The sequence below is a fragment of the Poecilia latipinna genome, unplaced genomic scaffold (assembly GCF_001443285.1).
Source record: "Poecilia latipinna isolate Pla-1442-1.1 unplaced genomic scaffold, P_latipinna-1.0 Scaffold311, whole genome shotgun sequence".
In the NCBI taxonomy this organism is placed as follows: Eukaryota; Metazoa; Chordata; class Actinopteri; order Cyprinodontiformes; family Poeciliidae; genus Poecilia; species Poecilia latipinna.
In genome coordinates, this window is record NW_015112927.1 from 53,072 (window position 1) to 65,945 (window position 12,874).

Below are 12,874 nucleotides of genomic sequence, written 5' to 3' on the forward strand. Positions count from 1 at the left end.
AAAAAGACGTCTTTTTTTAACCACATGAGGATGGTTGGTTGTTTTTCTGTATCGTTAATCCCAATTCATCCCGTGTATATCAAATTTTATTTCTAATTTTATCACATCTACCTATGATGTAATTGTGACATACTTTATTCAGCTGAGGTTGTTGTAAAATGTCCTATATAAACCTTGACTATTGTAATAACACATTGTGGCCGCTAGGGTGCAGCCTAACTGTGTCCTCACTTCTCTTCTCGCTGCAGGACTACCTGTCTGACGAGGACTTTGAGAACCTGCTCGGTGTCAGTCGGTCTGAGTTTCTGGGTATGCCCCAATGGCGTCAGATCGAACTGAAGAAAAAGGCAGGACTCTTCTAGGAAGGATTTATCTTCTGGATTTCACAGAAGCGGCGTTAGACCGGTCCGTCCGAGATACCGAGAAATCCAAGCTAACGACGGTTTGTTGCCATTGTTGACAGAAGCAGGAGCAGCAGCGATTTATTCGAATAACTTATTCACTTAAATGTTTTCAACCACTTAGCAAGCTCAGATGATTCATAAAGAAAAATCTACTTATAAACCGATTGAGTTATTGTTATTTAATAAATGTGCTCTTCTTATAAAAGCATTCCAATGTATTCAAGCTGATCGCCTAATAAAGTTTTCTTTGTTCTTGCCATGAATCAAAATGTAACAAATAAAGAGAAAACCACCCATAAGAGAGTAAAGCTGCTTTTATTCGTGAACTAGTGCCAATGCCAACACGTTGGAGACACAAAGTTGTCACTAAAACAAGCATTGAGAAGAAAATTACAATACAAGACATTAAGTGTGATTTCATTAACTGTAATTCTGTACGATCTCATCATGATGCATCTGTAAAATGTAAATTATAAGACAGTGTATGGTACAAGACTTTGGCTTGAGAAAAGGTGGACAAAGGCACATAAACTCTCTAAAGAGATAAGATTATTCCTATTTAAGAAAGTAAAATAAGAGACAAGGCGTGGACTGGTATAGTGTTGCACCACAATAACATTTCAAATAAAAACAACAAAAATAGATAAAGTTAGCAGTTTTTAAGTCCCTAATACATATACTATTGCACCCTTCTACCATTCTGTTCACAAAGTGACACTTGGAACCTACGGGTAACAGCTATCAGCCTTCCTTAAAAAAAAATACTGCTTGTCTGATATCCAGGGTCAGACTAAAATGCAGGCAAGACAGCAGTATGACGACAATGTTTAATGAAAGAAATACAAAAGCCTTACTGAAAGAACCGGTGGATTCGGAACATGTGAGAATCCAACTAACAGGGAAACAAAGAGTATTAATGCAGAAGGACAAATCAAGAGATGAGGAACAGCTGGAGGGAAAACACAGGCCTGGGAGGGATGAGGCATTGGATCAGCTGTGCAGAGGAGAGGGGCACATAAAAAAAGGAGGTAAGAAACCTGAACCCCAAGATAGACAATAAAGAGAAATAAATGCTAATTTGCGGAAACAAATCCAAAGCAAAAACAATTGTTTTTGGTAAGCTATAGAGAAATAAGAGATGTTAAAAACAGAAACATAAGTTAAACTAAAAGTCCCAACATCAACGGATCATAACGGCTCATAATGGCCTGCCAGCCGTTGTTTTAAAACCATGCCATGTAGCTACTCCATCCTAGTCCTTTTTTTTTTTTAAAAAAACATTTTCAACATGTTTCTGCTTTTTTGGAAGGGTGGGAAAAGTGTAGTAAAATTTGTTCAGACAGCTTAGTGCAGTGAGAAGCAACAGGTCAAGGACCTGGACCAGATCCATACGGTGTTGCATCTCAGGAAATTGTCCATAGTTTTCATTCCGTGACCTGTGAACACTTTGGTGTTACTTGATACCAGTAACCAGCCCATGCCTAGTACAGAACCTTGCAATCATATATATTAAGGCTTGTTCTACTCACAAAGTCTAGAAAAAAAACACAATAAATGCACAAATGGTTGTTTCTTGATATTGTCATCTTCCTGAAATAACGGCCTTCTTAGCCAAAAGTGTAAAAATCCTTTTATACCAAAATCCCTTTTTGGCAAACAAAGACTCAGGCCATTATTTTTAGGAAAGTAACAATATAATAACACTAAAAGATTGCACGGCACGTTAGAAGAAGGCACCTTATGTAAAACTTACAATAATTATTCTTCTAGAGGAGCATAAAACAGTTAAATGACTGTCATTAAATAACGTCTCTCATTCACTCACGGCTTTAATGACTCTCCCTTTCTCGTAATAATAGTAAAATTGAATAATAGCTCAAAACAACTATGTCAAAAGTAATAAAAAACAGACAGAAGGTTTCCAGTATGAGGTTTTATCCGACCTAGTTGCAATACTTCGTCACTGCTCTGTCGTTGGCTGTTCAAACTCGTCCCTGATTGCATGAAGGCTTCCTACCCTATAAGATCCTACTTCTGGTCCATTAGCATGATATGCACAAACAGCCCTGCAGAGGGAATGATGTCGCCCCTCTTGGTGAGCAATGGGACGTGGCGATATCCTGGAAAAGAGGAAGTCAACTTCAGCCTTGTCAGCAAAGCAGATTTTTTTTGCACAACTGAAGTCACATGATTTAGAAAATGTCAAAAACATAGACATTTTTGAAGTGAAACACTCTGATGTGTTAATATTTCCTTGCCAATATGAGTCCTCTAAAGAGTATCTGACCTCTGTCACGCTTCTCTATGTTGCTGGAGTTTCCTACCGTTCCGAACGCTGGTGAGCGGCAGACAGTACTGCCCGATGTAGTCATTCTGGGACGCTGAGTCATGGTCCTCCACCACAAACCGCAACAAGGCCAGCTCGGGAACACTGATGGGGAACTCAAATTTTGTGTTCCACATGGGGTTGAACCCTGCAAGGAGCAGTTCTTTTGGTCAGCAGCACACTCGTTTTGGACTTATTTTTAGAAATGATCAATTCATCACATACAAAAAATGTTATGTGAAAATATTTATACATAATTGTTATTTTAGGTATATTTTATGATCCACAGAACAGTCAAGAGAAAGACTTAGTCATTGACACTCTCCTCAATGAGGGTGTGACCCATAAAGTCATGGACAAGTAAACTGGCTGTTCACAGAGTGCTGTATTAATCACATTAGTGGAAAGATTAGTGGAAGGATAACATGCAAACTCCATGTATGAAGACCCCGGGCCGGGATTTGAATCTAGGACCTTCTTGCTGCAGGGGAACAATGCTACAAACTGCGGCCAAGGGATAAAAGTGTGGTAGCAAAGTGCTTGTGAAGCATTTTATTAACAGAAAAAGTCAATTTTCAATGAAACTCTAATCCACTGAGATGTGCATGTACACATCTGCGAGTTACACTCACCATTGTTTTCGATGTGGTGCGTCGTCTTCTTGTCGTTGTCTGCTGCCACCCCCTGAATTTCCACTTTCACCAGAGGGTCAACGATGGAGTTCTGTTTGTCCTTATTCAGTTTAGGCAGCTGCTGAGCTGAGATCACCTGTTGTGTTAAGAGACAGAATATTTAGAATAAAATCATCAAGTCGAAACTACAAACCTCTGAAACTGAGTCCCTGTTTTTGAAAAGATGTTCAATAAACAGTGTAGTTTATCCAGATTTGTATTTTCCTAAACTAATATGGCTGTATTTTTTTTAAAATGATGTCATAGACCCATCTCTGGCCTGATCCTTCAACATGACTTACAGTTGTATTTTGAACATGTTAAAAAAAAACATTTGTTGGAAGAACCCCAAAACTATCTTCCTAAATCCCGCTCTTCACATCAATGAAATTTGTTCTTAACTCAGCATTTTATTTGTATACTTTTTATCGCATTGATTGGTTAAGAAGCATCGCTTTCACAGTCCGGATCTCTGGTCCAAAAACTTAACCTGCACAGAAGGTTGAGGTCTAGAAGGTAACCACATTGGCAGGAAGAGCAGAGGTGTGAAACAGCTTTCCGCTCAGTGAGACTTTGCCGCCCAGCCAGAACCATGATCAATTTCAGCAAGGAGCAACATTTTGAGGTTAGCTCTCACCAGGACATGGAGGACCTTCTTCTGTAGCCATGGCCCTTCGGTGAGAGATTGGGGATTGAACTGAGACGACGGGCTTCTCTGGAATTCGGGCTTCAAGATGTATCCGCAAAATCCGTTTGGCAGAAAACGGCCCTGATTAAGATGCATCTCCTTAGTGTTAGTTTGGAAGTTCAGCGCCACTAAAAAAAAAAAAAAAAAAAAAGGTCAGATAAAAGGATCAGAGTAAAACAATGCTCAGTATTCAGTGTGCTAAGAATTTTATATCATATTCTAGACTGAATTATAGGGAGAATACCGATCTGACAGCCAACGTTCCACATAGGAACAGGGTTGTAGTTGGAGGAGTCCGTCCTCGAGCCTGCCGGGTAGATCCTGGTGAGTTTGTCCATGTTGTGATGGATGAAGGCAGTGGCTGTAAGGGAACATAAACGTAAACATACAATTAATGATCTGATTAATTGTAGCAATCACAGCTGACAGTTTGATCTGGTTTAATCACAGACAGTGAGAACAGAATGGCTACGTATCTTCTAATATAGCGTTTAAGTTATATTTTTGAGTACATACCATATTCTGTTGTTACCCTCTTACTAGCTTTTCTGTATCGTGGGCAAATCTTTAGATTGATAGAGTTTTTGTTTTTACTGTTCTCACAACCACTGACAGTTTCTTAATTTACCTGAAGCATCAGCCAGTTGGAAGGCTTTGCTCTCCTTCAAAGACGACATTTCATAGAAGCTCTGGTTGTCTCTGGCATGTTCAAACCCACCGAAATGGACGCTCTTACAATAGATAACAATATCCGACAGTTCTTTGGCGAGTTTGATCTTTGCTTTCTGAAAGAAAATGGAAGACTAGTCAAACCAGTTCTTTACTTTTTAGATTTTCTTTTGAACAGGTACAAATCACGTGACTCACCTTTGCCTTTGCTTTTTGATCGTTCTCCTTACAATCTACAGCCTCATCCTCCTCAGACACCGAGTCTTCTTCAACAGTGGTGTTGTTGTTGGAGAACATGGCATCCAGTTTGTTCAGTCGTTTCCCCTTGACCAGGAACTTGCCTTTCAGCTCCTAAACACAAACACAAAATATGCTTCAGTGTTTTGTTGCGCAGTTGTTAAACTACGTCACGAAGGGACAAGGAAACATATTTATTAATTTTGTACAGCAAACGGCATGTGGATTTGCTAACTCATTCCAGTGTTGTAAAACAGTCCTTTGAGGCCAACAGTGCCTCAGCCATCCAATAAATATTACTTTGTCTCCACCCCACCCTTTGACATTAAACTTGTATCCAGTAAATCCTACAAATAGCATCTTCTGTAATATCTTTAGGAGAAAATGTGGACAATTTGTTAAGCATCAAAGTAGCAAAGTCCTCATTCAGTCAAGCCTTTCCAGCTTTACACATTTGGAAAAATAACCAACAACGTTCCTTCTGGAGTTTCAAACCATTTAGATCTTATGGCTAAAAAAACCACATGAACAATTATCTATTTCACTCCAACTTGGGTAAGATTTTTGTAGTTTAATCAGATCAGTTTCACTCCTTTCCCCTTAGCTTTAACACTCACGTAACCTGGGAAGAGAAAAACCTGGCAGAGCAGTTTGTTAACTTGCTGTGGTCATCTTTTGATTCTTAATTATAAAGAATATTTATAGTAAGGATTCACATCGAATTAAACCTAACATGAGTTAGAATTTAAAGGTTACATACCTCTGGTGAGGGGAGGCTGGCAGGCATGGTGTCACCCAGAGGCTTTGTGACCAAAGCAGAACCCAGGATGTCGATTAAGTGATGGGCCATGAGCTGTTGTTGCTCCACTGTGCAGTGGTTCTCCAGGGACAGAATCACAGGGTACGGAGATGTCTGGGTAGCAAAAGATCAACCATCAACGTTCAAAGCTTTTTATTCTCCTAGAGGCAAAATAAGCATTTCATTTACCTTGAAGGCATAGTCTTTGATGGCTCTGATGACGTCTTTGAAAAGGATTTTGGATGTTAGAGTGTAGCCGTGATAAATTATAGGCTCTCCGTTTGGTCCGTCCCAACAGTCCAGCTCCACACAACGGCAACTCTTCATCAATGCTCTGCAAGAAGAGGAGTGAGTAAAACTACCTTTTCCATCCATTTACTCTGAGTGATTAGTTTCCTTTTCACTGAAACAACCACTAGACATGTGGGGAGTCCATAATAATCAGCAAATAATCAAGTTTTATTAAGGTATGATTATGATTAATTATCCTTATGTCAGCAGTGGATTTAATAGCTCTCAGTTTCCTTCATTAGTAAAGGTTGGATATAAGCAACACCTCTGTAATTTGGATCAAATGATACTCAAGACCCAGTCCCAGTATTTAATACTGGGGCAGAAAGTAAACTGAAGTTTATATCAGACTGCAGGACCATATAATCCTCCAGAATGATCCACAGAGACAAGGATCAAGGTTCCTCTTCATCCCTGTACAACAACAAATCGTTGGGCACTCTGAAAAGAGTGGACTCAGTAGAACGGCTTTTTTGAGAGCCAGACGGAGACTTGTCCAAAAATGTTTAACTCACTGAGAACAAAAATATATACGTAAAGATTTCATTGAACTGTGCATTAAGCAAAGTAGATAGTTGTTGGACAGACTCATGAAATGTCAGGCCTGAAAAGCCCAGACAGCAGATTAAAACCTGAGGACGTTTTCTAATTTTCGTCTAACAACAAGCAGTACTGAAACGCTTACTTTACATAGGCCTCTGTGCTGCTGGGTCCTTTGAGTTGGTCCTCCATCAGGTAGGTGTTGTGTGAGGAGGAGATAAAGTAATGATTGAGAGGCTGACTCATGTCCTGATACACCGGTGAGTGAGCTGGGTTGAAGATGCATCCATCCTCTTGGTTGAGGTACATTACAAAGCCATCTTTAGTCATGCGCTTCTTCTGTTTTGCTGTGAGGACGAGCACAATAAGTTGAATAACCCTCCAAGCAAGGCAAATCCGGTGAGAGTCGAACTTTTGAAAACCAACAGTCCCGCTCCAAGTTCACCAACCTGCTTCGTCCAATTCATGTTTCTCAATCAGCTTGAGTGCACTCTCTATGGTCGCTTGTTCCCTCTGCTCATTCAGCAGGAAATCCAGCAGGTCCCTGGCGCTCATTTCACCCTCTGTTTTAGCGTACTTCGCATAGATCACATCTATCTCCTCCCGTTTTGTCAGGAGGCTATAAAATTCCTCGATCTCCAAGTCTTCCAGGGTACCCGAATTTGACGTGTCACATTTCTGTGTAAACACAATGGCACTTCAATAAACTGCTAACTTTACTGATTTGGTTTTACTCAAAGAGAAAAGAAATTTGAGAGCGCCACACCTTGAATATTTCCTCCACATAGGTGTCATCCACCTCAATGTTGACCTGTCGCAGGAAATGCTTCAGCTCTTTCAGGGTCATCTTGTTGTCTTTGTTCTTGTCTGCCTTTCGCATGCAGCTGATGAACCAACTGGAACTCAGATGTAAGGATTTGGTTTACAACAGAANTGTCCTATATAAACCTTGACTATTGTAATAACACATTGTGGCCGCTAGGGTGCAGCCTAACTGTGTCCTCACTTCTCTTCTCGCTGCAGGACTACCTGTCTGACGAGGACTTTGAGAACCTGCTCGGTGTCAGTCGGTCTGAGTTTCTGGGTATGCCCCAATGGCGTCAGATCGAACTGAAGAAAAAGGCAGGACTCTTCTAGGAAGGATTTATCTTCTGGATTTCACAGAAGCGGCGTTAGACCGGTCCGTCCGAGATACCGAGAAATCCAAGCTAACGACGGTTTGTTGCCATTGTTGACAGAAGCAGGAGCAGCAGCGATTTATTCGAATAACTTATTCACTTAAATGTTTTCAACCACTTAGCAAGCTCAGATGATTCATAAAGAAAAATCTACTTATAAACCGATTGAGTTATTGTTATTTAATAAATGTGCTCTTCTTATAAAAGCATTCCAATGTATTCAAGCTGATCGCCTAATAAAGTTTTCTTTGTTCTTGCCATGAATCAAAATGTAACAAATAAAGAGAAAACCACCCATAAGAGAGTAAAGCTGCTTTTATTCGTGAACTAGTGCCAATGCCAACACGTTGGAGACACAAAGTTGTCACTAAAACAAGCATTGAGAAGAAAATTACAATACAAGACATTAAGTGTGATTTCATTAACTGTAATTCTGTACGATCTCATCATGATGCATCTGTAAAATGTAAATTATAAGACAGTGTATGGTACAAGACTTTGGCTTGAGAAAAGGTGGACAAAGGCACATAAACTCTCTAAAGAGATAAGATTATTCCTATTTAAGAAAGTAAAATAAGAGACAAGGCGTGGACTGGTATAGTGTTGCACCACAATAACATTTCAAATAAAAACAACAAAAATAGATAAAGTTAGCAGTTTTTAAGTCCCTAATACATATACTATTGCACCCTTCTACCATTCTGTTCACAAAGTGACACTTGGAACCTACGGGTAACAGCTATCAGCCTTCCTTAAAAAAAAATACTGCTTGTCTGATATCCAGGGTCAGACTAAAATGCAGGCAAGACAGCAGTATGACGACAATGTTTAATGAAAGAAATACAAAAGCCTTACTGAAAGAACCGGTGGATTCGGAACATGTGAGAATCCAACTAACAGGGAAACAAAGAGTATTAATGCAGAAGGACAAATCAAGAGATGAGGAACAGCTGGAGGGAAAACACAGGCCTGGGAGGGATGAGGCATTGGATCAGCTGTGCAGAGGAGAGGGGCACATAAAAAAAGGAGGTAAGAAACCTGAACCCCAAGATAGACAATAAAGAGAAATAAATGCTAATTTGCGGAAACAAATCCAAAGCAAAAACAATTGTTTTTGGTAAGCTATAGAGAAATAAGAGATGTTAAAAACAGAAACATAAGTTAAACTAAAAGTCCCAACATCAACGGATCATAACGGCTCATAATGGCCTGCCAGCCGTTGTTTTAAAACCATGCCATGTAGCTACTCCATCCTAGTCCTTTTTTTTTTTTAAAAAAACATTTTCAACATGTTTCTGCTTTTTTGGAAGGGTGGGAAAAGTGTAGTAAAATTTGTTCAGACAGCTTAGTGCAGTGAGAAGCAACAGGTCAAGGACCTGGACCAGATCCATACGGTGTTGCATCTCAGGAAATTGTCCATAGTTTTCATTCCGTGACCTGTGAACACTTTGGTGTTACTTGATACCAGTAACCAGCCCATGCCTAGTACAGAACCTTGCAATCATATATATTAAGGCTTGTTCTACTCACAAAGTCTAGAAAAAAAACACAATAAATGCACAAATGGTTGTTTCTTGATATTGTCATCTTCCTGAAATAACGGCCTTCTTAGCCAAAAGTGTAAAAATCCTTTTATACCAAAATCCCTTTTTGGCAAACAAAGACTCAGGCCATTATTTTTAGGAAAGTAACAATATAATAACACTAAAAGATTGCACGGCACGTTAGAAGAAGGCACCTTATGTAAAACTTACAATAATTATTCTTCTAGAGGAGCATAAAACAGTTAAATGACTGTCATTAAATAACGTCTCTCATTCACTCACGGCTTTAATGACTCTCCCTTTCTCGTAATAATAGTAAAATTGAATAATAGCTCAAAACAACTATGTCAAAAGTAATAAAAAACAGACAGAAGGTTTCCAGTATGAGGTTTTATCCGACCTAGTTGCAATACTTCGTCACTGCTCTGTCGTTGGCTGTTCAAACTCGTCCCTGATTGCATGAAGGCTTCCTACCCTATAAGATCCTACTTCTGGTCCATTAGCATGATATGCACAAACAGCCCTGCAGAGGGAATGATGTCGCCCCTCTTGGTGAGCAATGGGACGTGGCGATATCCTGGAAAAGAGGAAGTCAACTTCAGCCTTGTCAGCAAAGCAGATTTTTTTTGCACAACTGAAGTCACATGATTTAGAAAATGTCAAAAACATAGACATTTTTGAAGTGAAACACTCTGATGTGTTAATATTTCCTTGCCAATATGAGTCCTCTAAAGAGTATCTGACCTCTGTCACGCTTCTCTATGTTGCTGGAGTTTCCTACCGTTCCGAACGCTGGTGAGCGGCAGACAGTACTGCCCGATGTAGTCATTCTGGGACGCTGAGTCATGGTCCTCCACCACAAACCGCAACAAGGCCAGCTCGGGAACACTGATGGGGAACTCAAATTTTGTGTTCCACATGGGGTTGAACCCTGCAAGGAGCAGTTCTTTTGGTCAGCAGCACACTCGTTTTGGACTTATTTTTAGAAATGATCAATTCATCACATACAAAAAATGTTATGTGAAAATATTTATACATAATTGTTATTTTAGGTATATTTTATGATCCACAGAACAGTCAAGAGAAAGACTTAGTCATTGACACTCTCCTCAATGAGGGTGTGACCCATAAAGTCATGGACAAGTAAACTGGCTGTTCACAGAGTGCTGTATTAATCACATTAGTGGAAAGATTAGTGGAAGGATAACATGCAAACTCCATGTATGAAGACCCCGGGCCGGGATTTGAATCTAGGACCTTCTTGCTGCAGGGGAACAATGCTACAAACTGCGGCCAAGGGATAAAAGTGTGGTAGCAAAGTGCTTGTGAAGCATTTTATTAACAGAAAAAGTCAATTTTCAATGAAACTCTAATCCACTGAGATGTGCATGTACACATCTGCGAGTTACACTCACCATTGTTTTCGATGTGGTGCGTCGTCTTCTTGTCGTTGTCTGCTGCCACCCCCTGAATTTCCACTTTCACCAGAGGGTCAACGATGGAGTTCTGTTTGTCCTTATTCAGTTTAGGCAGCTGCTGAGCTGAGATCACCTGTTGTGTTAAGAGACAGAATATTTAGAATAAAATCATCAAGTCGAAACTACAAACCTCTGAAACTGAGTCCCTGTTTTTGAAAAGATGTTCAATAAACAGTGTAGTTTATCCAGATTTGTATTTTCCTAAACTAATATGGCTGTATTTTTTTTAAAATGATGTCATAGACCCATCTCTGGCCTGATCCTTCAACATGACTTACAGTTGTATTTTGAACATGTTAAAAAAAAACATTTGTTGGAAGAACCCCAAAACTATCTTCCTAAATCCCGCTCTTCACATCAATGAAATTTGTTCTTAACTCAGCATTTTATTTGTATACTTTTTATCGCATTGATTGGTTAAGAAGCATCGCTTTCACAGTCCGGATCTCTGGTCCAAAAACTTAACCTGCACAGAAGGTTGAGGTCTAGAAGGTAACCACATTGGCAGGAAGAGCAGAGGTGTGAAACAGCTTTCCGCTCAGTGAGACTTTGCCGCCCAGCCAGAACCATGATCAATTTCAGCAAGGAGCAACATTTTGAGGTTAGCTCTCACCAGGACATGGAGGACCTTCTTCTGTAGCCATGGCCCTTCGGTGAGAGATTGGGGATTGAACTGAGACGACGGGCTTCTCTGGAATTCGGGCTTCAAGATGTATCCGCAAAATCCGTTTGGCAGAAAACGGCCCTGATTAAGATGCATCTCCTTAGTGTTAGTTTGGAAGTTCAGCGCCACTAAAAAAAAAAAAAAAAAAAAAAAAAAAGGTCAGATAAAAGGATCAGAGTAAAACAATGCTCAGTATTCAGTGTGCTAAGAATTTTATATCATATTCTAGACTGAATTATAGGGAGAATACCGATCTGACAGCCAACGTTCCACATAGGAACAGGGTTGTAGTTGGAGGAGTCCGTCCTCGAGCCTGCCGGGTAGATCCTGGTGAGTTTGTCCATGTTGTGATGGATGAAGGCAGTGGCTGTAAGGGAACATAAACGTAAACATACAATTAATGATCTGATTAATTGTAGCAATCACAGCTGACAGTTTGATCTGGTTTAATCACAGACAGTGAGAACAGAATGGCTACGTATCTTCTAATATAGCGTTTAAGTTATATTTTTGAGTACATACCATATTCTGTTGTTACCCTCTTACTAGCTTTTCTGTATCGTGGGCAAATCTTTAGATTGATAGAGTTTTTGTTTTTACTGTTCTCACAACCACTGACAGTTTCTTAATTTACCTGAAGCATCAGCCAGTTGGAAGGCTTTGCTCTCCTTCAAAGACGACATTTCATAGAAGCTCTGGTTGTCTCTGGCATGTTCAAACCCACCGAAATGGACGCTCTTACAATAGATAACAATATCCGACAGTTCTTTGGCGAGTTTGATCTTTGCTTTCTGAAAGAAAATGGAAGACTAGTCAAACCAGTTCTTTACTTTTTAGATTTTCTTTTGAACAGGTACAAATCACGTGACTCACCTTTGCCTTTGCTTTTTGATCGTTCTCCTTACAATCTACAGCCTCATCCTCCTCAGACACCGAGTCTTCTTCAACAGTGGTGTTGTTGTTGGAGAACATGGCATCCAGTTTGTTCAGTCGTTTCCCCTTGACCAGGAACTTGCCTTTCAGCTCCTAAACACAAACACAAAATATGCTTCAGTGTTTTGTTGCGCAGTTGTTAAACTACGTCACGAAGGGACAAGGAAACATATTTATTAATTTTGTACAGCAAACGGCATGTGGATTTGCTAACTCATTCCAGTGTTGTAAAACAGTCCTTTGAGGCCAACAGTGCCTCAGCCATCCAATAAATATTACTTTGTCTCCACCCCACCCTTTGACATTAAACTTGTATCCAGTAAATCCTACAAATAGCATCTTCTGTAATATCTTTAGGAGAAAATGTGGACAATTTGTTAAGCATCAAAGTAGCAAAGTCCTCATTCAGTCAAGCCTTTCCAGCTTTACACATTTGGAAAAATAACCAACAA

At 39.9% G+C, this 12,874-nt stretch overlaps 3 protein-coding genes across 5 annotated transcripts in view; 1 reads left to right on the forward strand and 2 right to left on the reverse strand.

Annotated features, from left to right (window-relative positions):
* vill (villin-like) overlaps positions 1 to 1,421 on the forward strand; it is a 21,378-nt gene extending 19,957 nt beyond the window's left edge. For both annotated transcript variants that reach the window (XM_015034768.1, XM_015034769.1), the window contains one exon: positions 249 to 1,421. In XM_015034768.1, the coding sequence (XP_014890254.1) occupies positions 249 to 362 (114 nt within the window). In that variant the 3' untranslated portion in view covers positions 363 to 1,421. The remainder of the gene's footprint in view (positions 1 to 248) is intronic.
* LOC106948888 (1-phosphatidylinositol 4,5-bisphosphate phosphodiesterase delta-1-like) lies at positions 704 to 7,551 on the reverse strand. Its single transcript, XM_015034770.1, has 12 exons — positions 7,392 to 7,551; positions 7,075 to 7,303; positions 6,771 to 6,972; positions 5,984 to 6,128; positions 5,756 to 5,908; positions 4,957 to 5,109; positions 4,718 to 4,874; positions 4,334 to 4,450; positions 4,039 to 4,217; positions 3,363 to 3,498; positions 2,729 to 2,878; positions 704 to 2,524 (listed from the first exon to the last, which is right to left on the reverse strand). The coding sequence occupies exons 1-12, from the start codon at positions 7,503 to 7,505 to the stop codon at positions 2,433 to 2,435; spliced, it is 1,827 nt and encodes a 608-aa protein (XP_014890256.1). The 5' UTR covers positions 7,506 to 7,551; the 3' UTR covers positions 704 to 2,432.
* A 549-nt stretch (positions 7,552 to 8,100) lies between these two features.
* LOC106948889 (1-phosphatidylinositol 4,5-bisphosphate phosphodiesterase delta-1-like) overlaps positions 8,101 to 12,874 on the reverse strand; it is a 26,088-nt gene continuing 21,314 nt past the window's right edge. For both annotated transcript variants that reach the window (XM_015034772.1, XM_015034771.1), the window contains exons 9-15: positions 12,363 to 12,515; positions 12,124 to 12,280; positions 11,740 to 11,856; positions 11,439 to 11,617; positions 10,763 to 10,898; positions 10,129 to 10,278; positions 8,101 to 9,924 (exon numbers count right to left, since the gene is read on the reverse strand). In XM_015034772.1, coding sequence (XP_014890258.1) covers positions 9,833 to 9,924; positions 10,129 to 10,278; positions 10,763 to 10,898; positions 11,439 to 11,617; positions 11,740 to 11,856; positions 12,124 to 12,280; positions 12,363 to 12,515 — 984 coding nt within the window. In that variant the 3' untranslated portion in view covers positions 8,101 to 9,832. The remainder of the gene's footprint in view (positions 9,925 to 10,128; positions 10,279 to 10,762; positions 10,899 to 11,438; positions 11,618 to 11,739; positions 11,857 to 12,123; positions 12,281 to 12,362; positions 12,516 to 12,874) is intronic.

Coding starts and splice junctions, on each gene's coding strand:
- LOC106948888 (XM_015034770.1), bottom strand. CDS start 7,505: ATGCGAAAGGCAGACAAGAACAAAGACAACAAGATGACCCTGAAAGAG. Junction 5,110..5,755: donor CCAGCCTCCCCTCACCAGAG/GTATGTAACCTT, acceptor GTTTGTGTTTAG/GAGCTGAAAGGCAAGTTCCT. Junction 4,875..4,956: donor ATCAAAAAGCAAAGGCAAAG/GTGAGTCACGTG, acceptor ATTTTCTTTCAG/AAAGCAAAGATCAAACTCGC.